The 22,811-nt window shown below is 30.3% G+C and overlaps 1 protein-coding gene across 1 annotated transcript in view; it reads right to left on the bottom strand.

Annotated features, from left to right (window-relative positions):
• LOC123657385 overlaps positions 1 to 20,422 on the bottom strand; it is a 217,165-nt gene extending 196,743 nt beyond the window's left edge. The window contains exons 1-2 of the mRNA XM_045592938.1: positions 20,304 to 20,422; positions 2,186 to 2,331 (exon numbers count right to left, since the gene is read on the bottom strand). Coding sequence (XP_045448894.1) covers positions 2,186 to 2,331; positions 20,304 to 20,422 — 265 coding nt within the window. The remainder of the gene's footprint in view (positions 1 to 2,185; positions 2,332 to 20,303) is intronic.
• Between the last annotated feature and the right edge of the window lie 2,389 nt (positions 20,423 to 22,811).

Genomic DNA, 22,811 nt, shown 5'->3' with positions numbered 1-22,811 from the left:
CTGCTGCCCGTCTTCGGCTTTAAAAACTATTTCATTTTATAAATAAATTAAATAATGATCCTACTTCTTGACAGAATATCAAATTCTACTAAGAAATAGTTTTAAACCCTAATCAACGTTTGACTTCAAATTAACGACTTTAAATTTTTACGGAGTTGTGTTAGCAATATAATGATATCAAAAATTAACGTTTGTGAAACCGCTTAAAACTAGTAGTTTAAATGTAATAGATATATAATTAACTACTATAAAATTATTTTAGCAATGCATCATTATAATTACATAAAAATATTTCATCTCATATCAAGATTAAAAGAGAAAATTCTTTAGAAAGGTTTTGCTGGATTCGAGTTTTTATTAATTAGAGTAAGTTGAGCGCGATGCTTAAGGTATTCAGGTTAAGATCTTGAAGCCACAGATGTTTGCTAACGTGAAAGGTGTTAGTTTTATCTTTTATAATTATTAAAACATCCCATAACGTTACTCGTAATAAATTTTGAAATCGGTGAGAGAGCGTGTTTCATTTTAATAACACAGAGATGTTTTAGTTAAGCTTACCTTTCTTAAGGATAACTATTTTATGTACTAACTTTTCGCACCAATGTGTTCGAGTAGAAATTACTTACATTCGCAATAGCCTTTTCATATTTATTTAATCAACAATTTGAAAAATAAACGTTCGGTCTACCTGGTTTTAAGAGGATGCCGTAGCCTATGGACACTTGCAACACCAGGAGCATTACAAGTGTATTGCCATCCCCAAGAGCTTTTGTTACCTTAACTCACCTCGGGAACTCTTAAATTATGGTCTGCTGCTGCTCTCAAGCAGTATTATTTATTCAAGCTGTTTCTAATTTTAATAATGATTTTTCTTCCTGTGCCTTATACTCTTCCAAAAAATTCGTATTGAATTTCAAGATGAAAAGTTTCCGCAGTTCTGTCTCGTTGTATGAACTCGAATATCAGTAGTATCAGAAAAATTGGGTCAAAATAGAGACTGGCATCATCGATTATAGAAACCCCTCTAAAAACTTTAAAAATATCTTAAACATGCATACGTAATTAGATCTGTTACATTTGTAATTCCGAACTTTACACTACAAATAGTTTTAGGGACAGTGATTTTTATAATAACTAAATCACTATTACTGATATTCTCATCGAAAATATTTTATAGCTACAAATAAACAATTCTATGAGAAGTGCCAACGCTAGCCTTTTCCCTAGAGCGAAAAATAAAACTCAGCAATAAAAAATTGAGGAGCTAATATAAGATATCAAATATTTTTTTGTATCTTATTAAAGTGTTATAAATGAAATGCATTTTATTTCTTTACTTATTTTATATCTAGTCTATTATTTCAATTAAACGGAAAAGAAAGGAGTAAAAAGAGAATAATATAGGAATTTTAACATGAAACGGAATTAGGTACTTTATACCATGTTCAATATTATTTTAACGCTGACGGTTGCGAAGATTCCGCTCCAGGGTTGTGGGTTCGACTCCTGGACTTTCATATTATATTTATATGTTTTTAAATATAAATTTCTCTGGGACATAATTTATACCACAATTTTCTGTAATTATTTTATTCTTAAGTTGTGAATTGTAATAAATATGTGTTACATAATATTGTGAAATTTCGAAATAAATTTGTTAATTAATTCAAAATATAAAGAATTAAAAATATATATAAATTCCTCAAAATGTAGTTTCTAAGATATTCCATCACATTAATGTTACAGATTATATGTCAAATCAAATAATTTGTGTATTTATTTAAAAAAAAAGTATATCAGTTAACTATTTCCTAAAATACTAGCATATAAATATTTATAAATTTAACTTTTATTAGTAGTATCAAATAAACTCATTGATTTTGTCATTTGTTTTGTGTTTGTATATTGCTTTGTACTAGACCCATCTTGAATACTGATCTGAGATCAAACGTCAGGACTACGGCTTGATCTACTAATGTAATTAAATTGAACTTTGTTGTTTGAAAGAGCTAATCAAATATTGTTAAGATATATATTAAGAATTCTCATATTGTGTTAGAAATTGGGTCTTACCATCGGTGGGCCGTACGCTTGTTTGCCGACAGTCATATAAATAATAATAAAAAAAACGACGAAAAATAACATAAAATGGTAATATCTATTAAAATTGTTCTGAGCAACTTACCAGTTGTGCGTTGTGGGTCGATCTGAGCGTGTAGTATCGAGAAGCCAGGCGCGATGATGGCGGGTAGTGTGCGCGAGCGCAGCAACGGCGGCGGCCCGCGACGACTCACGAACGCCTCGGCCGCGGCCGCCGCAGCTGCTGCCGCACTGGACCACATTGACAATTTATTACCTATATTGTTATTCCTGTATGTTTTATTATACATGCACATTTTATAATTGTCTTTGCCAGCAAACTAAAAAAAAAAACGACTTCAATTACATCGACAAGTAATACAACATAAATAGACGAAAAAAAATTAACAAACGCACTAGAATAAGTTAATGTTTTAAATTACAAAAAAAAAAGTAAATTTGTTTCGGTCGAATAATATTTCGTCATCAAAAACAATTAAATATTACTTATATCAAAACCCATAATCTTATATTTTATTCGTAATAAATATTTCAGATCTTTTAAAGGATATTATTTATGTCATATTACCTCAACACAAAGACCACTTACTGTAGCATTAAATGTCCCGCAGCGAACGAGAAAATCCTAGCGCTATAAATTTAACACAAATGTAACAGAGAAACTATAAAACTGAAAATGAGAAAATAGAACTTCGCCAATATACTCGTAGTGCTTAGTGGACGAATTCGATGTCACGAGCTTTCTGAACAAGTTGAACCGTTGAAAATACTCGGCTCGTCGAGAGACTTATGTACTTAAGGGGTACATATTATATTATGTACCAAAGTTACATACACCGATAAATTATTTTATGATAAAACCTTTCTATATATAAGACGACCGTTTCGGTGCTGTGGTGCCGATGGTTCTATTAACGCCGATGGTTGCAGTTTCGACTCCCCGTCGTAAATATTCACATATTTATGTTTATACAAATACACACTCATATGTAGTTGAGCGATCTGTCAGTTAAAGCTCCAAACCTTTTCCTAGACAGGAGAAGAGACCTTTGCCCGGCTTTGAGAGATCCACTTACTGTTTCAATTCTCTTTACATAAACTTAACTTATCATCCTGTTATTATTTTTACAAACCTTTATTTTTTTTCTATGATAAATAGTTATGAAGATATATACTATCGAAAAATTTAAATGTCTCGTTTTCGTAAAAGCAAGGTTCGAAGTGGTTTGTTCTGGAGCGACCGCAGAAACTATTAACGAAGTCTAATGATCCACAATGTTTTTACGACGTCTTTCGTCCATCATCATCGGGTTTTATGTAAATGCGGGTATTATGGTAAAAAATGTTACTAAATGGAAAGGAAACACAATTCATTACGTAAAAATGTATTTGAGCTTCGTATCATTGATTTTTTTTTTTTTTTTTCGTTATTCTAGTTGTATGTACATAATTATGACAGGTGAAAAATAACTTTACTAAAATCAAAAATAACAATATTTATTTTATAAATTATGTTTATTTAGATAAGTCATTTTAGTACAAAATGATTAAAATAAGATGCAATAAAAACATATTTCTATTTTACTTTTTTAAGTGCTTAAAATTCAAGTATATGTACCGAATATACCGAAACTATAAAAGGATAATCCAAAATAATTTACTATCCGAAACTGATATAACATATGGATAACAGTGATTTATGATGATTGTGACGCATGCATAAAAAATCATAACAATATATTAATTATCATTATAAAAATTTCTAGCACCTACATAACGTAAATATTAATTATTGATTTTTTACTACATTTATATGTGTGGGTTTTTATGTATACCTACAAGTTATTGTGTGCGTAAAACAAATGTGAAGTTGCATTTATACAAATAAATAAAATTGGAGTGTCTATAATATTAAAACAATAAATGCATAATTATGAATGTATACACGATACACATATCAAAATAACATTTTTTACAATTTTTGTCTGTCTGTCTCTCTGTTTGTTCCAGCTAATCTCTGAAACGGCTGGACCGATTTTGACAAGACTTTTACTGGTAGATAGCTGATGTAATTAGGAGTAACTTAGGCTACTCTTATTTTATAAAAATATTTATTTTGTAACTGCGAAATAAACAATATTTTATTTTTAATTCCACGTGGACGAAGTCGCGGGCACAGCTAGAATAATTCAAAGATAAACGAAATGTGTATATCATATACTGCTAGCTGATATAGCTAAGGATACAAGGATTAAAAATCATGTAATGAAAAGCAATCATTGATGAAAATAAAGAAAGTTACGTTCTTGTACTTTCGCAAATATACCGTCGGGTCTGATAACAATGAAAAATAAGAAGAAGAAAAAACAGGTATAACACAAAAGATGTATCTCAAAATAGCAGCGGTCCGTTGAGATTTTACGTGTAAAGGTTTTCTTTTAAAGAAAATATTATATTATTTTTTTTTTTGTGAGGACCTCGTTTATCTCATCCTCTTAGGTAACGTAATAAAGAACTTCCTCTAGCGACAAAAGTTTTAAAAATAAATTACTAGCACTTGTCCGAATTGTGGCTATTTTAGTGTTATGAATGATATTACACTTAAGGTGGATTTATATTTGACTGTCGTGTCGTGTCGTGTCGTGTCGTGACGTGATGGCTAGTTACATTATTATATCGTATTCTGACACATCTTAACGATATTTTAAATCAATACAGCCGCAGCTCTAAAAGATAAGAGAGCTTCAGATTTTGAAAAAGATATTCAATTTTTAATGCTCGCAACTCTTTTAAAAAAAGAAAGAAAGGGAAGTAGATTTTGGATTCATCCAATCAATAGACAAATATATAATATATTATACTGCTTATGTTTTTTATTATAAATAACATTATATTGTCGTACAATTTCAATTAAGTCATCCATTTTTAACTGCCAAATAAACTATTATTTTACAATTTACCTAAATAAGCAAGCGACGCTGATGCGTCATAACACAACACTGTTCACATTAATCTGACGTGTCGTGATGGCGTCGTTTCAGCACCCCCCGCAACCCGCTTAACTGATGCGAATCGGGATCGCTTCTGATGCGACACATCAGAAGCCATCACGACATGACAGAACATATAAATGTAAACGTTGTCATATAAAATGTATGATACCGATTCTCTTCTGATGCGACACGACACGACACGTCAGTCATATATAAATCTGCCTTCAAGAACATTTATATAATGAATGCCTTGAAGTTCGTTTATTTGGTATCTTTGAGATGTTTGTTCAAAGATACTGGCATTATTAATAGTGTTGCGCTTAACATTGACTCTCTTTATCAATCGATGATTATTATGGAGTAGTAGTAACGTTATTGGTAGCTGTATAAAAATTTTAAAAAATGTTTTTCTCTGAATTGTATGTTTGTCCATGTCTTCCGCTTTGCCTAAACACTTTAGAGTTATTATCCCAGTATCATGAATATATAATAACAATGATCCTCAGTAACAGTTTATAAACTGTCAATTTTCTCCCGTATAAAGATAACGCTTCGGTTTGCTTGTCGCCAATAATAACTTAATTATATATCTTTCGCCAATAATACTTGTTTATTATTGGATCAAGTAGCCCATAGTTTCTTCGGCTAATTTTGAAAAGTAACTAAAAGAAAGTTTCTTACTTTCTAAATACAAAATTATTTATAATTTACTAAATATCAATATGTTTACTAAATATCAGTATGCAAGTTTGTATCTGTTTATGTATGTTTATATTTTTATGGTATATATATGAATTTATTTGCTCATGTATATACTAAGCCACTAACGCTACTTTATATTTCCTCCCTGATTTCTTCTTTATCTGAATTTTACTAATACTCGATTTTACACACCTACAAACGTCTGCTCTTGAACCTCCTAAGGTTGGCTGGTAAAGAATGCTTTTAGCATTAAGCCCGCCTTTTTTACTGTAGTGTAGTAACATTTAGTTTATAAGACATGTATTTTCATTATATGTATGCAGAATAAATCAGAGCGTTGTCCGGAACACTTGTGCGCCTTTTACTGTATCTCCCCGTACCTCACACCTCATGGCGACCCTGCCATGCCGTGGCGGTTGCGAGTGTCGGGTGACCGGCGCAAAACGCAAACGCGACGGATTCCAGTGTGCCTCGGTGCAACTTTTAAAGAATTTATAATTTATAACGAGCAGTGAATAAAGTGAGACTTTCATTAAAACTATATCTAATTAATAAATAATATGGGGAAAAATTACTCGAAAAACGAAGATAAGGAAATATTAATAACGCAGAATGCCGCTGCAGGGAGTAACACTGGAGGAATTACAGAAATCGAAAGTAACATAAAAACGAGTAATATTTTAATCACCGTGGCCCTAATAATTTTTATTTGTACTATGGTTTACTTGGCATGGAAAAGCTGGAGAAATAAAGAAAGAAAATGGATAGAAAAAAGAATGCAGTCTGAATTTTTTACGAGAATTCGGCAGAGGTTTTCTGGCAGATTCAACCCTACAAACGCTGACGGAGGAGATACGGTATAGTGAAAAGTGAATAGTGAAAGTAAAAAGTTAAAAAGTAATAATAATATAAATGAAAAGTGAAAATATGTGAAGTGAAAACCTTTCCCTCCCCTCTATTGTTAATTTCTGTGTATAGATTTCATACCATATTTACGTAAAATATGTAAGAACTATGTGTAATATTGACTGTAAGTTTAAAACTATATGGAAAAAGAATTAGAAATTATTTTAAATAAGTTAAGTGAAATTCAAATTGATTTAAGGAAATTAGGTCCCACTAGAAGATTACAATATACAGGTAATGTGAATAAAAAAATTGTAAAAGCTGAAAAACTATTTCGTGAATATAAAGATATTATTAATATTTTTAACGAACAAAAATGTAAAGTTGAATTAAAAGATTATGTTTATGGAATATTAGAACGCATTAAATTAGTATATAATAAAATTTTAAGTTACAAAATTAATTGTGTGGATAGTATAATGGAAAAATCGGAAATAACAAAAATGGATAGGTTCGACTTAAAAACTGCTACTTCTTTAATTCCCGTAATGGATAATACGGAAGAAACTACTGAAAAAATTATTGACGGAATTGAAATGTATGATGAATATCTTGTAGATGTCACACAGAAAAAATTATTAATTTCATTTGTATTAAAAACCAGGTTAACTAAATGTGCTAAATTAAAATTAAAAAGCGAATATAGTGATGTAAATAGCTTAATCCATGATATTAGAAATTCTTTATTAACAAAAAAATCAGCAAATGCGATACTTAGCCAATTAAATAACTTATCTCAAAATAATATGTCAATTCATGAGTATGGAGATAAATTATCTGAGTTATTTGTAGGCCTCACTATAGCACAGAGCAACGGAAACCCGAAGGCTTGTGAGATATTGAGACCTATTAATGAAAAATTAGCGATTAAAAGATTTGCAGATGGATTACGTAATAGGCGACTCAGCACAATTATATCAGCTCGAGACTACTCCGAGTTGAAGGATGCAGTCCGTGCTGCTGAAGACGAGGAGTTGGGACAACCTTCATCGTCTAACAATATATTCAACGCGCAAAGAAGAGGTAATCGAATCCCCTACTATAGGTCTTCCCAAAGAGGCAGAGGCGGACGAACCAATAAAACTAATTTTTACTCACATCGTGGACGGAACAACAATCTCAATAATACCCCTCGTACAGGTATGTATGTTAAAAATAATTATAATAATTCAGGATATTATTCTAACAAAAACCACTCGACCCCGACTCGAGGTCCCCGTCGAGTTTACAATAGTAGCGGTAACCGTAGTAAGCAAAATATTTGTTCGGTACAACTTGAAGAAGAAAAAACTACTGAACCGAAACAGTTTTTTCGGGACTAAAAATTATATTTTAAATTACGAAAACAATGTAAAATACATATTCTTAAATATCTATAGAAAAAAATGTTCGTGGTTACTAGATACCGGTGCATCTTTATCGGCTATTCGTAGTAGTATATTATCGAAACATACACCGATACATAAAGACCCTATAGTCATTAACGGTATAGGTGGCAAGACATATTCAGAGGGTTATGTTTATTTAACTTTACAGGCGTTAGATGGAACTAATTATGAACACAAATTTTATTTGTTTGAGGAATTACCTTGTAAATCAGATGGAATAATTGGGTTAGATTTTCTAAACAATTTTTATTCGATTATCGATTTAGAGAAAAATATATTAATGTTAACAAATGAAAAACAAAGCCAGATACCATTATATACTTCACCTAAATTATGTACAGACTATATAACGATACCAGCACGATGCGAAACTATTCATTATATAAAGTTAAATTCAGATGTGAAAGAAGATAGTGTGATTGTACAGGAAGAATTACAAGAAAATTTATTTTTAGCTAGTTTAATAGTAAAACCAAAAAATAACATAATACCTATTAGATTAATGAATACTAGTGACAAAGAAATTATTATTCCAATTTTTCAACCTCAGCTATTACCATTAAAAGAGTATAATGTTTGTTCTTTTGATAAGTGTACTTCGAACTCTACACGTGCAAAAACATTGTTGCAATCTTTGAAACTTGATCACTTAGGTACAAGTGAACGTAACAGTATAGAGAGTATTTGTTCAAAGTATGCTGACATATTTTATTTACCCGGTGATAAGCTTACGACTACTAACTTGTGTGAACAATCAATTAATTTGAAACGAAATGTAAATCCAGTTTATATAAAACCATATAGATTACCACATAGTTTAAAACCTGAAGTAGATAAACAAATTAAACAAATGTTAGCTGATGACATAATAGAACCATCACAAAGTGAATGGTCCAGTCCGATATTGTTAGTACCCAAAAAATCAGATGACAAAAATAATAAAAAGTGGAGATTAGTTATAGACTATCGAAAGTTAAATGAAGTAATACAGGATGATAAATTTCCATTACCAAACATAACAGAGATATTGGATTCGTTATCAGGCGCAATTTATTTCTCTCATTTAGACCTAAGTCAATCATATTATCAATGTTCATTAAAACCCGAATCTAGACCAATCACATCATTTACAACTAGTACAGGTCAGTTTCAAATGAAACGTCTACCTATGGGGCTAAAGATCAGTCCCAGCGCTTTCTCTAGAGTCATGTCAGTAGCTATGTCAGGTCTTAACTATATAAATTGTTTTATTTATTTAGACGATTGTGTTTGCTTCGGAAGAAATTTAGAATCACATAATAAAAACTTAATAGAAATTTTCGAACGCTTACGTAAAGTCAATCTCAAACTAAATCCGAGTAAATGTCAATTCTTAAAAACAGAACTATTATATTTAGGCCATACGATATCCTCTAAAGGAATTCAACCAGACCAAGACAAAATTAAGACTATTCAAAATTACCCAATACCGACGAACGTCGATGAGTTGAGACGTTTTGTGGCAATGTGTAATTACTATAGAAAGTTTATTAAAAATTTTGCTGAATTAACTAATTGTTTAAATAAACTTTGTAGGAGGAATGTCAAATATGAGTGGACTGAACAGTGTGAGATATCATTTAATATTTTGAAAAATGCTTTAATAAATCCACCCATTCTACAATACCCTGATTTTTCAAAAGAATTTATATTACAAACTGATGCTTCAGGGACAGCAATAGGTGCAGTACTTTGTAATAATAACATGAGAGCTGTAGCATATGCTAGTAGATCTTTGAATAAAGCTGAATTAAATTACCCAACTATACAGAAAGAACTACTTGCCATAGTTTGGAGTGTAAAATATTTTCGACCATATTTATTTGGACGTACTTTTACTATTATGACGGATCATAAACCCCTTATATACCTATTTGGACTAAAAGACCCTTCAAGTAGACTTTTAAAATTTCGGTTAGCACTAGAAGAGTATGATTTTAAAGTAGTATACGTGAAAGGTAAAGAAAATGTAATAGCGGACGCTTTATCGCGAATAAGTATGACTTCCCAAGATTTGAAAGCTATGAATGAAAGGTTATTAGCAGTAACAACAAGAGCACAGGCTAAGAAAGTAAAAGAGGCAGAAAGAAAGAATGAAAGTGGAGATGATAGAATGATAAGCGATATTCCAAGTATTGACCCGAACAATTGGCCTGATCAACCAAGTGTTGTGGAAATACTTAGAATACCGAGTGGATCAGTTGAGTTAAGTTTAATACAAGGAAAAGAACTAAGAAAAATGAAAGAGAAAAAATATATGGATGTCGAATCTGAATGTTTCGCATTTAATAAAAATAAAAATATATTATATGTTAACCTTGATTTTAAAGCACATTATACGCGAGACGTTTTTGTGGAAAAATTGAGGAAAATATGTGAAAAGTTAGAAATTAGAGAAATATGCATTATAAAGAAAGAAGATAACGCGTTATTTATAAGGAGTCTTATAGAAGAAATAAAAAGTAAAAATAAATATAACGGTCCAAGGATTTGTATTTTGAAAGGTATAAAAAGAATAGATAGTGACGAGGAAAAACAATTTATTATGAACGACTATCATCTGCTACCCACAAGCGGACATGCTGGGATTCGCAGAATGGTAAATAACATAAAACGTAAATTCTACTGGCCAGGAATAGAAAATGATGTTAAGAGTTACGTTAGAAAGTGTGAAAAATGTCAAAAAAGTAAACATTCTAGGCATATTAAGGAACCCCTAGTTATTACAACCACAGCTAGTTCTGCTTTGGAAAAAGTTTTTCTAGACGTAATAGGTCCATTAGATAGAGATTTAGAAGATAATAAATATATATTAACAATACAATGTGAATTAAGTAAATTTGTAGAGGCATATCCTCTTAGAAATAAGGAAACGGTAAGTATAGCTAAGAATTTTGTGAATAATTTCATTTTAAGGTTCGGAATCCCAAAGGTCATCACTACGGATCGTGGAACTGAATTTATATCGGATACAATGGAACAGGTTTGTAAGTTACTAAATATAGAAAAACTAAGTTCTACTGCATACCATCATCAAACTATTGGTTCTCTTGAAAATGCACATAAACATTTAGGTTCATTTTTGCGCATACAATGTGATAACTATCCAGAGACATGGAGCCAATGGCTACCATTTTGGTGTTTTACATATAATAATACAATTCACTCAAGTACAAGATATGCACCATACGAGTTAGTTTTTGGAAAATCATGTGAAATACCTAGTAGAATTTCTTCTGACATTGAACCTTTATACAATCCAGACAATTACAGTTTAGAATTAAAGTACAGGTTACAGACAGCTAATAGGGATGCGAGAGAAAATTTGTTAAAGTCTAAAGAGAAAAGAAAACAGAAATATGATAAAAAGGTAAATAAAATAAAATACAAACCAAATGATATGTTATTAGTAAAAAATGAAACAGGAGGAAAATTAGATACCTTGTATAATGGCCCGTATTTAGTTATTGAAGAGCAGGAACCGAATGTAAAAATTTTGAGAAATAATAAAATTGAAATTATTCATAAAAATAGAACAAAACTTTTTGTAAAAGATAAATAATTAATGTTTATTTCTAAATCATTTCAAATTATTGTATACTATATTTAGATACATACTAATTGTTTTATTACTATTACTTTTACTTATTAAAACTTTTCATATTTACATTATATACTTATACAAAAAAAAAAAAACTTAATTATGTAATTAATTTTTATTTTTTTATTTTGCCCCGGTGGTGTAGTGTAGTAACATTTAGTTTATAAGACATGTATTTTCATTATATGTATGCAGAATAAATCAGAGCGTTGTCCGGAACACTTGTGCGCCTTTTACTGTATCTCCCCGTACCTCACACCTCATTACAATTCTTTAATTTCTTGTGCAATAAAGTATTAATAAATAAATAAATATCCCATAAAACCTGTGCCTATAATTTATTCGATTGATTCTTAAGTTAAAACGTATAAATAAATCAAAAAACTTTTTATTTAATTGTATGTAAATAACATTAGACTTGCACATATTATTTTAATGAAAAATTATATAAACTTTTTTTAGGACATAGGTCTAGTTCAATCACCGGTAATCCCTGCATCTTTATTTTCATCATCTACTTTTTTTACCTCTTTAGCGTCCGTGTCAAATGAAACAAGAGTTGTACTTTCTTCATTAAAATTATGATTTTGATCAGGATATACTGTTTCAGTACTTAATACATTGGTAAAATTTTCAGATGCTACTACGTTTTGAAAATCTAAACTTCTTCTAGCTTGGTATGTAGTATCTATAATAACTTTATTTTTTTCATTCTCACCTTCTTTCATCTCATTTCCCTTATCAATTTTATTTTTTACACGACTATCGCATAGACTTCTCATAACAGCCCGACCTGGAATTTGTTTTCATCAACCATACGTCAATTTTTTTTAGAGAAATGTTAGCAATGAAATATTTTTGTATTTATTTTTCACCGCTTTTAATTTTATTTCGAATTTTAAGATATTTAAAAAAAAACTTAAGAGCTACTTCATATGTAAGAAAATAATAAAAATTTTATTTTTTTAAAGAAATAATAAAAAGAAAGTTTTGACTAGCATGGTTTTGATACATTTTTGAACTGATTTAATTTACTTATGTAAGAATAAATAAGGTGACGCATACCATTAAATAAATTATTTAATCCAGGTATATTGATAGTGCCATCACCAATATCTAAATTGAGGTGAACTTTCCCAATATTAGAAATGCCTGTTCCATTAAAAATTAAAGTGTTGTTGCCTACAATAATAAAAAATGGTACAGTTATTTATAAAAAGTTATGAGATTTTATAATTTTTTATGAATATATTACCAGATTCTCCGAATTTTAATTTTACATCAGTTTCACCAACTCCTAGTATTCCACTTGCTTTTAAATTAAGATCTACATTATTTGACTGCAATCCACATTTTGTATGTATACCTTCATGACCATTTTCAACTTGGTCAGTTTTTTTCTTCTTCTTACTTTGTACCTCTTTTAGTTTAGCTTCTAACTAAAATTCACACAGTTACTACATTCATTATATATATATAGTAGGTTACTAGCAAGATATTTGCCTCGTTAGTTCATATCTGATGCTTGGGGACTTTGTTTTTTTTTTGATCTTTATCTTAGATTCAGCATTTTTAGAACTTTTGATTGAATAAATGTATTGAAATGGTTATAAACATTGGATCAAGAGCTCAATTGGATCTAATACAATAAATATTTGAACCATTTTCCATTAACTTCACTCTAGTTTTACTCTGAGACTTACTTACCTTACTAGAGTTCCTTACTGAACTCAGCAATGCTATTGATTTAATGTACGTCTTATTATACAAAATATTATCTGAAATCTCAGACTAAACATTTACCATGTCTAATAGAATATCCTTTTGTTCTAAAAACGCTTCTTCAACTAAATCGTTTCTTCTTTTTGGATCTATAATTGGTTTAGCTGGTACTAAAACTTGGCTAGTAAAATTTGATATGCTCATTCCATTCACATGGCTTGAAAATATCTGGGAAAATAAATCATTATAAATTGATAATTTATCATCTAATCTATTATTTATTCCTATTACTGAACTTCAAAAAAACGTATAAGAGGACTTAGAAAATAAAATCGTGCACCCGAAATCTACTACGGGTTCGAAGGAAGGATGTCCAAATAAATCTAGGCAGTCGACATCATTTGTATTCTCGACATTGTTAAGACGTTTACCAAATTCCAAGAGATTTACATTTTAAACGAATTCGCAGTAGACATTGGCACTTGTAAACTTCTTGGGTTCACTTTAATTATTCGAAGCGGCTTTTAACAAAATTAAACAAAAAAATTGACTAGTTTTTATTATTTTAATTAAAATGATGACGACCTACTTCCATTAGGACCAATGAAAATATTTTGAACAAGTGCTAAAAATGTTAAAACTAAAAAAAAAGTGAAACTGATCAGTTGAAACTTGAAAATAATAAAACTTTCTTTTTTTTAATTGAAAAAATTACCAAACTGAAAGGAAAAGCTTTAGAAACAAAAAATCTAATAATGGAAACCTCGAGTTCATACGAATAATAACAATTTTCTAGGGTCGCCCAATGTTCGAAATTCGACCATAATTAATTTAAATTATAAGTTTGAACATCATTAAGATTCTGTTGTCAAAGACTATACTTCTATAATTATAAACAAAAAAGTATTTATTCCTGTCTATGTCAAATACGTGGTAGTGTGTGTAATGTTTTTTTTTTATTGATTTAATGTGTTTTTATTCGTAATTTAAAAAACTGTTCTGTTCTGTTCTGCTTCTTCTTCACACACACACACACACTCACACTCACACACACACACACACACACACACACACACACACACACACAAGCACACACAAGCACACGCACACGTACACCCACACGCACACACACACGCACGCACGCACGCACACACACACAGAAAAATGAATAAATAAACTCTTTTTTTTTGTCTTTTGTGATTGAATTATGATAATGTTAAGTGCGGGACATCCTGACACAGGTAAAACACTTACTTAAAAGGATGTCCCAACAATGGTATCATGTATGTAAACGTTTTTTCTAAATAAATATTTTTTTTTTCTTTATATAAACTACTAGCTGACCCCGCAAACGTCGTTTTGCTATATATGTTTTTACTTCACTTAATCCCCCCCCCCCATATAAATTAGGGGTATGAAAAATAGATGTTGGCCGACTCTCAGATCTACCCGACATGCACACATAATCATCATCATCATCATCATCAATACAAAATTTCATAATAATGGGTCCATCCGTTCCGGAGGAGTATTGTAACTAACATTGTGACATAAGAATTTTATATACAAACTAGCTGACTCGGCAAACGTTGTTTTGCAGCTAAACTCTATTTAAAAATAGGGGCTGGTGGTAGAAGAGTGAAAAATTAAGAGTTGTATATATTTTTCAACGCCAAATCATAATAAAATAAAAAATTAATAATTTATCTAAAAATTAAAAAAATATTGGGGTGGACTACCCTTAACATTTAGGGGGATGAAAAATAGATGTTGTTCGATTCTCAGACCTACCCAATATGCACACAAAATTTCATGAGAATCGGTCAAGCCGAGAATTTTATATATTAGATGTGCGAAATTTCATATTATATAATATATTGTTTACTCTTTACTGTATACCAAAATACCAACAAACAGAGTAGTATATAAAAACATAGACGTACAAGGGCGATCTTATCGCTGAAGAGCGATATCTTCCAGATAACCTTTGGGCATAGGACACGATATAGTAGCGACGGATAGGAAGTGTAATATATGAAGATTCAAATGATGAAAAACAAATAGTGTTCGATAGATTACATATTATAATACACGCGTATACATATAAATAAATAAAATAAAAAAGCCCTTTATTCCATGCATTTACAAAATAATTTACAAAATTTCGTGCTTAATTATTATTATTATTAAGTTTTTTCCCTTTGAACTATTACAGAATATAAATCAAAAATAAAAAAAAAATGTAAAAAAAGATTCGGTTATATGTATCTTATACAAAATTGGAATAATCAAATATATCATAATATAGGTAAATTATTAATAGTCTAGTTATTATTTTTATAATTATTTTAATTCATTACACATACAAATATACATACATAAATAATCACGATAGTAATAGATCGACGAATTGGGGATCAATATTGTGACAATAATATAACAAACTATGAATCTAAAAACAATATCGTTAACCTGTAACTTATTCCTGTAATAATAGCTTTTAAAATAAAATCAATCCGAATTAATGACATACCAAAATAGCGAGCGGCAAGTACATGAGGGCCATACGTGCGTTTCGCTGTTTCCAACCAAAGGCAATATAGGAATTTTACGAGCCGTTACTGAAATCGACGTTTATAAATAAATACAATTTAAATAAATTTTATCGTCCGTGCAACACGAGTAACGTTGTACGCATTTAGCTGAAAATAGGGATAAACCTCGCAGGGACACTTCATCTCTGCCATAAAACTGAAACGTTTAAGTACGGTCTCTTCAGAGTATTACAGATGACCAATAAAATTATAATAATCATCAAAACGCGTTCTTTTATAATTATATGATTTATTATCTATTTATAACATGAATTTTATTGAAACACAATTTTAAAATTCCAAACAATTTATCCAACCTTCTGTGGTTCACAAGAATTTATGTCGAAACCTTAGTCATTTGATATTGTACGGAAGAAATAATTGTGTTTGCAGGCAAACGAAGAAAAACAGACCTCAATTATATCGACAAGTAAAACAACGTAGGTAGACGAAAAAATAGTTAAGTAAATACGCATTATCAAAGATTACTCAAAAGTTGTAATCAGATCTCGATGAAATTTAAATGTGACCACATGATAAACATCGGCTTTCGATTAAATTAAAAATCGTTAAAATCGGTACACCCAGTAAAAAGTTATGCGGATTTTCGAGAGTTTCCCTCGATTTCTCTGGAATTCCATCATCAGATCCTGATTTCCTTATCATGATACCAAACTAGGAATATCTTCTTTCCAACAAAAAAAGAATTATTAAAATCGGTTCATAAACGAAGGAGCTATCCCCGAACATACATAAAATATATATATATATATACGGGCGAATTGAGTAACCTTCTCCTTTTTTTGAAATCGGTTAATAAAGAGACCTTAAAATGTACCTCTTAAAACTCTTGCGAAAAAATTGCATTTTTAAACGATAAACTGTACCGTTGCTATTCAAATATTCGTTTTTTATTTTCGATAATCATAACACTGTTATGAGGCACTTGATTAAAGTGCACGATACCGCTTTCGTTACAAGCAGACGTAACGAGGTGAATGCTCGGGTGCATGAGGCATGAATCTGAAGAAACTTGTTATCAATTTTAACCATTACGTATCACCACCACATAAATTAATTTTACTCGTATAAAATGTCAATTATATAACATAAAGTCCAAAATTTTCTAAATGTTTGTTTAAGTACGTGTTACGGATTATAAATCATATGCGCCTGGTGTGGTGGGAAAAAATGTTGATACGGTTTTCGTATTTTATCTAAATTCTCTAAACATTAGTAAATGAGTTGCTGCAAGCTATGAGTTGTAAAACAAAATTGTTAACGATTTTTATTTTCAATGTTATAAAGCCACTTGAAACTGTTTTGACTTAAGCTAAAAGATGAAATTACTGAAAATATTATAAAAATATTTTTTCTTATCTTTTTTTCTTAATTTATTCTGCTTTTGTTTATAACTAAAAATTCGTGTTATTTTTAATTTGTTAGGCTTAAACTTTGTTGATTTGTAATTTCCAATAACCAAAATAACTAAACTATTTAGCACTATTTGCAGCCAGTCCTTTAAGCGAATAAATAAATAGTATTTTTTAAATTTTTTTTTTATTGTAATTAAAAATGTACATTTTACAAGTTATAAATTTTTCCGATGTAAATTCTTTAGTATTATTGTTATTCTTTTACTGCAAAGGAAATAAAAATAAAAATCCCGAATCGTAGGTAATAACAGCATTACACAAGCCTAACCATAAAACTCGTATCCAATAAGCAAACAAATTGATGTTGCAAAATGTTCTGAATTAGAATCGAACGGAATTTCAATCGAATTTTTATTCTTATTGCTCGTGTCAATCGAATCCAACAAAACTAACTCTTGTAACACTGAATTAAAAGTTTCAGTTTGTCACTGGTACCTAAATAGAACTTTTAGTTTTTTTTTTTAGACTAGTCGGTTAGATTGAAAGTTTTATTAAAATTTATTTTGTTAAGCCTTTGAAAACTTTCCGAAAATTGTCTTTGATTGCTATCACTGACAATTGATATACACAATTTAGTCTTTAAGATTTATTAATAGTATTTCTTTTTATTAGGTCATGCTTCGTATAATATGTGCTTTTCTACTGGCATGCCTATCAGCAGCTATGTCTCGAGATGTGGGTAAAGTATGGAGAACAATGCCAATTGTTACCAATTCTCTCGTCAATATGGGCAAAATGGATATTGCTTTCTATTTTAATACACGTCCGCAAGGTAAGTTTTTTTATCGAATATTGTTTCTTAGTAGTTAAGTGTACGACAATAATTTTAATTGGTTCTATTGCTCTTCTACATTCTTAAGCGTATTGAGTAAAGGGCAAAATTTAATAACGACAATATGCATTCTTTTAATATGCATATAATTGTGTGATAGTAAAATTAATTTGTTTAGTCGCCTTAATAAGTAAACTTACATTCCTTGCATTTGGCATCAACTATTTTTTTTACAGATTTAGCAATGCAGCCTGAGCATCCGATCGGAAAGCTAGGAGCTAATGAATATAATCCTTTTATAGTTCCGAAATTAGAACCTATTATAACAGAACCATGTCCGTGCTCTAGCTTAAAGTATATCAAAGATGCTACAAAAAATAATCCTACTGAGCTTATCAACAAAATTCTCTCTGGAAATGACTTGTTTTCATTTAGAGAGCCCACATCTTCGACTCTTTGCTGCGACTCACACGAAAACGTAAAAGAAGACATTCTCTTTGAATTTGGACCGAAGCAAAGTCAAAGTTTTGTAAACCACCAAAATAACTTGCCATTCCTACCACTTTTGTTAGAGAGCATACAAAACAAACCAACCGTGACGCCATCGAAAACAAAGGCTGTTGAAATTTTCATATTACCAAAAAAGCAGGAATTTCCAATAATTTTCGACAAATTTACTAACAAAAAGAAAGAAAACGTTAAAAATGATAAAATAAAAATCGTTGGAGATAAGGAAATCAAAAATGACTTTAACTCTAATCGATTCGTTCCACCTTTTGTTTCGTCGGTCAAGAAAGATCTGACTTTACAAGAAAAAGTAGAACACGTAACGAAAGCAGACGATATTAAGCCTACTGTCCCTCATATCAATCCCAATACAGTGTAAATCTGTGATAGAATAAATTATTTTCCTTTCGTGAATTTTTTTTTACACGTACTACTATAACAATTATCCTTTTTGATTAAAATGTTAATAGACTTTTTCTTTTGACGAAAACTACAAGACGAAATTAAATACATTTAATTATAATCATCATAAGTAGAACTTTTGTTGTTTTACTTACGAATCCACAGTATTACCCTAAACCAAATCAATATTATATATAAGATGAGCATTACATAAGATGGGCATCGTACAAGAGACGAATGTCAATGCCCATATTTACATAATTTTGTATTAGGTACTAAAAGTATTTTGTTAACAAAGAAGATAAAAAAATGTCATAACATTAATTCTTATCTGACTTCAAAAAAAGAAATGTTGTCATAATCACATGTACTTTTTTTTTCAAATTGTTAAGCGCTTATTTTATTCAAAAGAGCATGGTTTTTGGTTGGTTTTGTCAATTTAGTCACAGGGTTGTCTGGCATTGAGTAAAATACGACATAATACAAACATCACAAAATAATACAATCAATTTATTAATTATAGAATACAACAGTTTTATGAGTATTTCGTTAAACACTTCGTTTTTTACTTTATAAGAATCATCGATAAGAATAAATCTTTTATCAAATTGAAAAATGTTAATAATGTTAACTGTTAAAGTCCTATTGCTGAGCATATGCCTATTATCCTATTAAAAACGATAGCAGGTTGTAATTTAATTTAAAAAAACTGACTTTAAAATTACAGCGACAAGTGATACAACGTAGGTAGACGAAAAATTTGTCAAGTAAATAGGCATTATTAAAGACTACTCCAAAAGTTGTAATCAGATCTCAATGAAATTTAAATGTGACCACATGATAAACATCGGCTTTCGATTAAATTAAAAATCATCAAAATCGGTACACCCAGTAAAAAGGTAATGCGGATTTTCGAGGGTCTCCCTCGATTTCTCTGGGACTCCACCATCAGATCCAGGTTACCTTATCATGGTATCACACTCAGGATATCTCCTTTCCAAAAAAAAAAGAATTATCAAAATCTGTTTAAAAACCACGAATTTATCCCCGAATATACATTTAAAAAAAATATACGATCGAATTGAGTAACCTCCTCCTTTTTTGAAGTCGGTTAATATAACCTATGTTTTAAATGACTTACTGTTTTTCCTTCCTCTGCTGTCGTTTCTTTTTAAAAGCTCTTTTAACCCGCAGGAGAAGGAATGCAGCCCGGTCTATGGTTAGCACGGAAGGCCGCTTGCCAGCGTTAGGGTCGTCCATCCCCTCCTCTTCGTCACTTGCTTCATCGCACAACTTCAGGCCAAGCCATCGCTGTTTTGTCGCAGTCCTCGTGGTGACTTCGAGTGAAACGCACGCAAGCGACCAAAACTCTCACGTCTTATTTAATTAGAAAGCTATTTTTAAAATCTAATTTATCTTTGACAGATATAAATTAAACGAAACTAAAACTTAAGAAAACTAATATTAATCACTCAATATCACAGAAACACAAAATCACTTGTTCACAATATTATATGTCGTGGCACTCCTTGTAAATCTGAAACAAAATAAAAATAATATTTATAATTAATGTTTTTTTGAAAAATAGGTAGGTATACTAGACTAGAAACATCATGGATAGATAGCATTTTGTTCCTTTTATATATTTGTGGACGGACTGAGTATAAAAATAAAAATAACTAAATTGATTTAATCGAATAGAAAATCGAATAAAACTTATTTATTCAGCTTACAATACAAAATGAGATATTATTATAAGACCACACTGGCTAGATTTTTGTGCATCCATAAATCACGTTACGTGATTATGATTTAGTATGTCATGCTATTTTATAAGTTCCTAGTAGTATATATAGTACTTGCATTGTTAAATTACAAGATATATATAAGGAGAGATGAAAACTTCAAAGGCCTTTGAAACTCTTTTAAGATTTTTTATAAAATAGAAATATTCTTGACAGAACCACTTTATGAAAGCTCCGAGTTAATAAGACCTCGGATAACAATATTATTTCAACACGACGATTTACCAACAAAAAAAGTTATTTTATTCAAATACACTTTGTAAAGAGAAAAATAACTATGTATTTTAAAGTTAGTAATTGTTTATACTCTAGTTAGTAAGAAATTCACCTAGAATAGTGTTGTGTGTGAGCAATTATAGTCTAAGATCCGAACTAGACGTGATCTTCCATCTGCTTAATTGATAAAAATTAGTTTATCAAAAAAGTATCTATTTTAGTATGTTAACGATAAATCACGAAATGGTTGGCTGGAAAATTCCGTGTCAGGCTATATTATATTCTTTAACCGTTCAAACGAGATTTTTAGCAGACAACCCTATATCGTCGTATTCGAAATGAAAAAGCGCTTATTTTGAAGTAATATTCATTTTCTACGATTTTATTTTTGTGTTACCCACACATTAGAAATTCTAAACATTTTTGAATATCATATCAAAAATTGACATAGAAAATAGCTTGGTGTCGTCTCCTGTCAAAGATTTTCATTGTAATATGAAACTTTGAATAGTTACGGGTCTCTGTAAAGAACTCACTATAGACGGCGCCACGGTTCGCTCAAACCGAAAATAAAAATCATCATATCAAAAATCTCTATCTAGCGGGTACATCGTTCCATACCTTAATTGGCTAGAGCGCCGACACGGTCAGTCGGAGACGCGGGTTCGAACCCCGCTGAAGTGGTCATTTTTTGATATCATTGATTCAAAAATGTTAAATATTCATTTATTGAACATGTGAGTGAAAGTAACTAGTATCAATATATATTAACATACAGATAAATTGATTTATTTACCTGCCATCCCAGCAGTTATATTAAATTTTTTCTCAAAACTCTTAGGTGCATTTTTAAATAAAATTATTTTAATTAATCTCGACTTAAATATAGCTTAGGTAGACAATTTTCAGTAACCTTTCACGATTTATTTTCTAATACACTACAATAAATATATAATGATTTTCATCCATTAAGCAGATAGGTAAAGTAAGTATATAGTTCGGATCTCCTACTATTGCAATTTTACGGAATCGGTAAAAATGCTTAAGAATTTTTTTTAAATAAGCCCAAAATTTTCATACACAATTAAAGTAACTTTCAAAGTAACTCTTATCAATATTGCTGTATTTCCTTATCATCATCATCATTTCAGCCTATTGCAGTCCACTGCTAGACATACGCCTCCACAAGTTCGCGCCAAAAATGGCGTGAACTGCTGCCCATAGTCGTAAAAATAGAGCAACAATAGCAAAAAAATATATATCAAAAAGCGTCTTAGATTAAAAAGTTTGAATAAACAAATTAGTCAGACATATTACATTAAGCTAGACTAGTATATTTCAACGTCTCGTTTCAAAATAGATACATTAATATTCCCAGTACTCATAAATAGTTCAATATGTCCAGTGGCACTCGGTTGACTCTAATAGCCGGTAGCATCCGAATATGACGTCGTTAAATTTACAACTAGTGGTTTTATTACGGTTTTATGGTTAAAGATCTGTGCGATTTGATGATGCAACGAAATCTAACGTCGTGTGGACGTGAAATTTGATACTTTAAAATTACTTTCACAATTTATTTTAATAGGACCACGTGATATTACTCATCACGACTAATGCAACTCTCT

The sequence above is a fragment of the Melitaea cinxia genome, chromosome 10, assembly GCF_905220565.1.
Source record: "Melitaea cinxia chromosome 10, ilMelCinx1.1, whole genome shotgun sequence".
NCBI lineage: Eukaryota > Metazoa > Arthropoda > Insecta > Lepidoptera > Nymphalidae > Melitaea > Melitaea cinxia.
The sequence above is the reverse complement of the archived record's forward strand: the minus strand, read 5'-3'. Positions and strand labels throughout refer to the sequence as shown.